At 51.9% G+C, this 7,872-nt stretch overlaps 2 protein-coding genes across 2 annotated transcripts; both read left to right on the top strand.

Moving 5' to 3' along the window:
• The first annotated feature begins 1,269 nt into the window (after window positions 1–1,269).
• Window positions 1,270–2,362, top strand: LOC112130917 (histone H2A-Bbd type 2/3). The gene has a single exon (XM_024240902.2). It carries the CDS (start codon window positions 1,725–1,727, stop codon window positions 2,184–2,186), a length of 462 nt encoding a protein of 153 aa, XP_024096670.2. The 5' UTR covers window positions 1,270–1,724; the 3' UTR covers window positions 2,187–2,362.
• Window positions 2,363–2,561: 199 nt separating this feature from the next.
• LOC112131028 (40-kDa huntingtin-associated protein) lies at window positions 2,562–4,888 on the top strand. The gene has a single exon (XM_024241111.3). The coding sequence runs from the start codon at window positions 2,842–2,844 to the stop codon at window positions 4,318–4,320; it is 1,479 nt and encodes a 492-aa protein (XP_024096879.2). The 5' UTR covers window positions 2,562–2,841; the 3' UTR covers window positions 4,321–4,888.
• Window positions 4,889–7,872: the final 2,984 nt, after the last annotated feature.

The following is a 7,872-nucleotide window of genomic DNA, read 5'->3' as shown; positions in this document are numbered from 1 at the left end:
GCAACAGCTCCTTCAGTATGACACCAAAGGCAAAGCCACAGACATCTTTTCATTTGGCAAGTTGGACATCCAACTTTAAATTTAAATCTTTTGGGCAACAAAGGGCTCTATCCAGAAAGTGAATGGGAGAAACATTTGCAAATCACATATCTGATAAGAGTCTATTTTCCAGAATATATGAATAAGTTTTAGAAGCCCACAGCCAAAATACAATCAACTGAATTAAAAAACGGGCAAAGGGCTTGAATAGACATTCCTCCAAAGCAGAGGTACAAAGGGCCAAGAAGCACATGAAAAGATGTCTTAGTCTGTTTTCTGTTGCCATAATTGAATACCCGACACTGAACAATTTATAAAGAAAAGAAATTTATTTCTTACCGTTCTGGGGACTGGGAAGTGCCCCGGCATCTGGCGATGGCAGAGGGTATCACATGGCGAGAGGGCAAGAGCGTGTATGTCGTTTCAGGCCTCTCTTCCTATTCTTATAAAGCCACCAGTCACATCATGGGAGTCTCACCCCGATGACCTTATCTAATTCCAATTACCGTCTCAAAGGCTGCGCCTCCCATCAACATGTGAATTTGGGGATTAAGTTTCCAAGACACACAATTTGGGGGACACACTCAAACCACAGCAACATCATTAGCCATTTGGGAAATACAAATGAAAACCACCATGAGCTAGCACTTCACACCCACTAGGATGGCTATTGTAAACAAAACAAAATGAGGCAAAGAGAAAGCAAGTTTTGATGAGGCCGTGAAGAAATTGGGACTCTCATGCACTACTGTTGGGAATGCGAAAGATTACAGCTGCTGTGGAAATCAGTTTGGTGGTTCCTCAATAAGTTAAACAGAACTACCACATGAGCCAGCAGTTTGACTCCTAGAAATAGACCCAAAAGAACTGAAAACAGATATTCAGAGAAAAACTTGTACACAGATGGTCATGGCAGTGCTATTCACAATAGCCAGAAGGGGGAAATAACCTGTCCATCAACTGACCAGTGGGTAAACAAAATGTGGCCTCCTAGTTATACAACAGAATCGTACTCAGTCATTCAAAGGAAGGAAGTACTGATTCATGCCTCTACATGGATGAACCCTGATGAAACCATTACGCTAAGTGAAAGCAGCCAGACACACAAGGCCTCACATTTGGTCGTATAATTCCATGTATAGGAAATCTCCAGAACAGGCTAACCTCTATGGACAGAAAGCAGATTGACTAGTGGTTGCCAGGGACTATCTGGAACGTGTGTATGGGCGGGGGGAGGGGGTGTGTGTGGGAGGGTGTGGGGGTTGGTAGTGGTGGTGTGGAAGGAGGCGTGTGGCAAGTGACTGCTTATAGGTACAGGGGTTTCGGTTTCTTTTTGGGGTGTTGAAAACGTTTTGGAACCAGGTGGTTGTGATGGATGTGCAACATTGTGAAGGCGTGGTACCCATCCTCCCCTCGCCCACCCCTTTGTCTTTCCCACAATGTTCCCATCCAGTAGAAAGGGAGAGTTCCCACTGGCAAAGAGAGGGTCACGAGCGCGATTTCCCCTGCCCCGCCCCACCCCACCCCCACGGCCCTCCAGCCACTTCTAGTCCAGGCCTGCTCCCTCGAGGCCAATGGGAAAGCGACGAGGTCGCCTGACGGACGTGTGTCCCTTCTGAGGGGCCGTCACCACATGCGTGCCCGTCACCGGATGTGCGTGCCCATTGGTCTCGGCTCCCTAGCCAATGAGGGGCTGGGCCCTGGTCGCTAGGATACACAGTACTGGACGCGGTAACTGTCATCTTGAGAGTTGGCCAAGCTCTCTAGGCCGAGCCGAGATAGCACACTCAACGCCCAGCATGCCGAGGAGGAGGAGCCATCGAGGGTCCTCCGGTGCTGGTGGCCGGGGGCGGACCTGCTCTCGCACCGTCCGAGCGGAGCTTTCGTTTTCGGTGAGCCAGGTGGAGCGCAGTCTACGGGAGGGCCACTACGCTCAGCGCCTGAGTCGCACGGCGCCGGTCTACCTCGCTGCGGTTATTGAGTACCTGACGGCCAAGGTCCTGGAGCTGGCGGGCAACGAGGCCCAGAACAACGGAGAGAGGAACATCACTCCCCTGCTGCTGGACATGGTGGTTCACAACAACAGGCTGCTGAGCACCCTTTTCGACACAACCACCATCTCTCAAGTGGCCCCCGGCGGGGACTAGCTTCTGACACCCGGCCCCTGGGACCTGGCAGGTCCACTCGTCCACCCACCTCGCCCCCAAACTCCCCGACCCCAAATCCCCCGGCCTGAACCCCCGGCCTTAAACACCCTCCCCCCACAACCCGGGCCCCAAAATCTTGGGCCTTCATTAATTCTGTCAATAAAGTGTTTAAAGGAACCCACCTGCCTGCTTCAGTCACTTTGCCTTGGGGTGGGGGTGGGGGTGGGGGGGGCGGTGAGATGGGTCGGGGGGGTTGTGAGACCTCCACAGCTGGAGGGATGGAGAGGTGGTGGGGGTCTGGGGTTGGGTGGGAGTCAGGGATGGCACAGAGGAGCAGTCTCTCCCGGTGACAGTGCAGGGGAGTGGCCCTGGGTGGGAAGGGGACACCCCCGCTGGTTCTGAGCAAGTCAGGGCCTGCCCGGGAAAGTCCTCAGCATGATGGTGTTCGTTGGGGCCGGTGGGCCTCAAGACCATGACTGCAGTGTTGCGACAGGACGGACTTCTAAGGCAACCGGGGTGGGGACGGAGAGGTGGACCCGGCGCTTGGCAAGGGGCCCTGGACGGGAAGATGGAGGAGTGAGTAGTGGGGGGAAAACAGTCCAGAAATGCACAGACATGGAATTAGCGTCACGAGTTTAGTTTGGGTCATGTTGAGATGGAGAGGCTGTGGGATGCCTGTAGCAACCTAGACCACTTGCATTGCAGCCGAGCTAGCAGCAGCTGGTGCCCCGCCAGGCCCCGCGTACCTTCCCAGGGTCTTGGATCCGCATCCCCGAGACCCTCGATTTGCATACGCCGCTCACAGCCCGGCCAGGCCCCGCCTCCGATCCCGGCCAGGCCCCGCCTCCGATCCCGCTCTTTGCATATCACCAGGGCAAGGGGTAGGCTCGGGCTGGGGAGCGGGCGCGGGCACGGGCACGCCGGCAGCCCGCCGAGGGGGACGCAGGGCACGTCGCCCCGCCCTGCCCGCCCGCCCGCTGCGGCAGCGCGTCCGGAAGCGCTTGGGGCGGCGAGCATGGCGGCAGCGGCGGCAGGCCTGGGCGGCGGCGCCGGCCCGGGACCCGAGGCCGGGGACTTCCTGGCCCGCTACCGGCTGGTATCGAACAAGCTGAAGAAGCGGTTCCTGCGGAAGCCGAACGTGGCGGAGGCCGGCGAGCAGTTCGGACAGCTGGGCCGGGAGCTGCGCGCCCAGGAGTGTCTGCCCTACGCGGCCTGGTGCCAGCTGGCGGTGGCGCGCTGCCAGCAGGCGCTCTTCCACGGGCCCGGGGAGGCGCTGGCCCTCACCGAGGCCGCCCGCCTCTTCCTGCGGCAGGAGCGCGACGCGCGCCAGCGCCTGGTCTGCCCCGCCGCCTACGGGGAGCCGCTGCAGGCCGCCGCCAGCGCCCTGGGCGCCGCGGTGCGTCTGCACCTGGAGCTGGGCCAGCCGGCCGCCGCCGCCGCCCTCTGCCTCGAGCTGGCCGCCGCCCTGCGCGACCTGGGCCAGCCGGCCGCCGCCGCCGGTCACTTCCAGCGCGCCGCCCAGCTCCAGCTGCCCCAGCTGCCCCTGGCCGCGCTGCAGGCGCTTGGCGAGGCCGCCTCCTGCCAGCTGCTGGCGCGCGACTACACTGGCGCCCTGGCGGTCTTCACGCGCATGCAGCGCCTGGCGCGGGAGCACGGCAGCCACCCGGTGCAGTCACTGCCGCCGCCCCCGCCGCCGGGACCCCAGCCCGGGCCCGGGCCCGGGGCGACGCCCGCCCTACCGGCCGCGCTGCTTCCTCCGAACTCCGGCTCGGCGGCGCCCTCTCCCGCCGCCCTGGGCGCCTTCTCGGACGTGCTGGTCCGCTGCGAGGTGTCCCGCGTGCTGCTGCTGCTGCTCCTGCAACCACCGCCCGCCAAGCTGCTGCCGGAGCACGCCCAGACCCTGGAGAAGTACTCCTGGGAGGCTTTTGACAGCCACGGGCAGGAGAGCAGCGGCCAGCTTCCCGAGGAGCTCTTTCTGCTGCTCCAGTCTTTGGTCATGGCTACCCACGAAAAGGACACGGAAGCCATCAAGTCGCTGCAGGTGGAGATGTGGCCACTGTTGCCTGCTGAGCAGAACCACCTCCTTCACCTCGTTCTGCAAGAAACCATCTCCCCCTCAGGACAGGGAGTCTGATCCATCCCGTTCACCCAATGACTTTTTGCCCAGGCCGGGACTTTTTGCGTCAGTCACGTTAACCAGATGACTTTGCCTGTTACCAAACCTCGCGCATCCACGTTTGCGTCTGGGGAGGAATAAAAAGACATCGTTACCGCTTCTGCGTTTTGTTATTCCTACTGCCGCCGTAGGAATTATTTCGTTGGCTGAACGTTACCAGCATCCCAAGAACACATTTTGATAGAATCAGAGTAGAGGACACGGTTGTCTTCTAAAAAGCCACGACATGAAAATGACAGTCCCTTTCGTCTCCTTCCTCCGCTGCTTCCACCCAACGCAGCCTCCTGCCTCCGCCTTTGTTTCATAGTGAGGATTTTATTTTGCACGGCGCCCTCCCTCTAAATACCTACCCTAGGTGATTTCATCCTGCCCCTCATTTCTTAACATATTCCTGTGTCTTTGTAATGGCCAAACTTCTCCTTCCACTCGTCCGCACGGTACGTCTTCATGGGAGTCATTTTATTCCTTACAGCTTCCTTGTAACCACAGCCCTAAATCCATGATAAAGCTACTCTTGTACTCCTCATGTGTGGTTTTGGTGTCCGTCGTTTATAAAATGTGACTCTCTTACCTACTTGTCAGGAGGCCAGAAGCAGAACCCTTTTGATGGTGACAACAAGAACTCTTCAGAATATAGCCTCTTTCTCAAACTTTCAACCCTGGGGAAATGCATCCTTTGGGCCGAAGTTGCACACAATACTGATCTTCGGGGCTGAGATGTAAGGACACAGTTTGGAGTAGGTGTTTTTGTTTTGCGTCTTTTTGCAGGGGAGAGGTGTGGAGGGTTGTCACTGTGAGTTGAGTGCCTCCAAATGGGTGGGACTTGTAGGGTGTTCTTTTCTGCTTCTATTTCTATTTCGACAGTGTGGAAGTAATGGGAAGCCCAGGAGAGGCCCATTCCACCATCATTCCTCTTTCTCTCACTTGGCTGCCAGGAAGGGTCCTACGGAGCCCTGAACGCCTAGCCCAAATTATTGTAAAAGTGGTTGAAGGGCTCATGCTCCTTTGCTCTTTGGCTCTTTCCTGGTATGCTCCTCTTAACCCGGGCTGCAGACCTGGCCGGCTGGCTTCTTGTCAGGTTTAGGAGTTATGGAGCATGACTGGTGACCAGTTTGGGATTTGGGCTTCAGGAGAAGCCTCCTCAGGCCGCTGGTCCAAACTCCTTGCATCAGGGAGGTGAGGGGAAAGGATAACCAGACAGTCAGGTAGTGGGTATCTGAGCATAATTCTAGGAAACACTAAAACTCCTCGTTTTCCATTTGCCTCATTCCATGAATGAGGGGCTCATTCATGTATCTCCCTCAGAAACTTAAGAGCAGTGATAACTGGGCCGAGGCCAGATTTCAGCATTTTTGAGAATTCCCTCGTAATGTATCACATCAATATCAAAAGTCAACACTGATTTCTAGCATGCCAAAAGCAAATACTTTCAGAGGACATGATTAGTTTGCTTTTTAACTTGAAAACAATTCCAAATTCACACTTAAAACAGTGTAAACCGTCAGAAATGGTGGCAGCGAAGCAGTGAACCCTTAAAGGCTGTTGGGGTTCCCCTTCTCCCCATTATGAGGTACTCCCAAAAGGAGAAATGTTGCTTATGAAAGAACATTTTATACGTGAATAGTACAAAGACAAAGACGTTTGAGAACCGCTACGCCGGAGGAAGGTGGTCAAGACTGAAATTAGTGTGTTAGGCAAGATCTGGTTCTTAGGTGCTGAGGATTCTGGTGCCGAGGATTCTGGTGCCAAGGATTAATGTTAACCGCGTAGGCGTCTCTACCACCGTTAGAGGAGACCAGCAGCCCACAGACTCTTTCTGTCAAGGGCTGGATAGAAATGTATTAGTCTTTACAGACCACAGATGGTCTCTGTTGCACAGTCTTCTTTGTTTCTTTGTATGTTTGTCTTTGCAATCCTTTAAACGTGCAAAAACTATTCTTAACTCACAGTCCGTACAAAAGCAGGCTATGGGCCAAATTCTGGGGCTATAGTTTGCCCACCCCTGAATTAGAACCCAGAACATAGTAGTTGCTCAGTAACTGTTTAATTTTTTTATTTCAATAACTTTTGGCTTACAAGTGGTTTTTGGTTAAATAGATGAATTATATAGTGGTAAATTCTGAGATTTTAGTGCACCCATCACCCGAGTAGTGTACATTGTACCCAATATGTAGTTTTTTTATCCCACACCCTCACACTCTTCCCCCTTCTGTGTCTCCAAAGTCCGTTATATCACTCTGTATGTCTTTGCATTCTCATAGCTTAGCTCCCACTTACAGGTGAGAACATAGGGTAATTTGGTCTTCCATTCCTGAGTTACTTCACTTAGAATAATGGCCTCCAGCTCCATCCAAGTTGCTGCAAATGACATTATTCTGTTCCTCTTTATGGCTGAGTAGTTCTCCACGGTGTGTACATAGCACATTTTCTATATCTACTCATCGGTTGATTGGTGCTTAGGTTCGTTCTATATCTTTGCATTTGTGAATTGTGCTGAAATAAACATATGTGTGCACTTGTGTTTTTCATATAATGACTTCTTCTCCTTTGGGTAGATACCCAGTAGTGGGATTGCTGGATCGCATGGTAGATCTACTTTTAGTTCTTTAAGGCATCTCCATACTGTTTCCCATAGAGGTTATACATTCCCACCTAGCAGTGTATGCACCGTCCCTTTTCACCACATCCACGCCAACGTCTATTGCTTTTTGACTTTTTAATAATGGCCATTCTTGCAGGAGTAAGGTGGTATCTTATTGTGGTTTTAATGTGCGTTTCCCTGATGATTAGTGATGTTGAGTATTTTTTCATATATTTTGTGGCCATTTGTATATCTTTTGACGAATGTTTATTCATGTTATTTGCTTACTATTTGATGGGATTATTTTTATTTTTTCTTGCTGATTTGTTGCATTCGTTGTAGATTCTATATACTAGTCCTTTGTTGGCTGCATAATTTGCAAATATTTTCTCCCATTCTGTGGATTATCTGTTTACTCTGATGATTATTTCTTTTGCTGTGTATAGTGTTTTAGTTTAATTAGGTCCCATTTATTTTTGTTTCTGTTTCATTTGCTTTTGGGGTTTTTAGTCGTGAATTCTTTCTCTAGGCCAATATCCAGAGATGTTTTTCAAGGTTATCTTTTAGAATTTGTATGGTTTCAGGTGTTAAATTTAAGTCTTTGTTCCATCTTGAGTTGATTTTTGTATAAGGTGAAAAATAGGGATCCAGTTTCATTCTTCTACATGTGGGTAGCCAGTTTTCCTAGTACCATGTATTAAATAGAGTGTCCTTTCTCCAATTTATGTTTTTGTATGCTTTTTTTAGGATTAGTTTGTTGTTAAGTATTTGGTTTTATTTCTGGGTTCTCTATTCTGTCCCATTGTTCTATGTGCCTACTTTTATACCAGTTCCATACTGTTTTAGTAACTATAGCCTTGTATTATAAATTGAAGTCCAGTAATGTCATGCCTCCATATTTTTCTTTTTAATTATGATTGCTCTGGCTA

The sequence above is a fragment of the Pongo abelii genome, chromosome X (assembly GCF_028885655.2).
Source record: "Pongo abelii isolate AG06213 chromosome X, NHGRI_mPonAbe1-v2.0_pri, whole genome shotgun sequence".
Lineage (NCBI taxonomy): Eukaryota > Metazoa > Chordata > Mammalia > Primates > Hominidae > Pongo > Pongo abelii.
Note: the sequence above shows the minus strand (reverse complement) of the source record. Positions and strands in the feature narration are given on the sequence as shown.

Coding starts and splice junctions, on each gene's coding strand:
- LOC112130917 (XM_024240902.2), top strand. CDS start 1,725: ATGAGGGGCTGGGCCCTGGTCGCTAGGATACACAGTACTGGACGCGGT.
- LOC112131028 (XM_024241111.3), top strand. CDS start 2,842: ATGGAGAGGCTGTGGGATGCCTGTAGCAACCTAGACCACTTGCATTGC.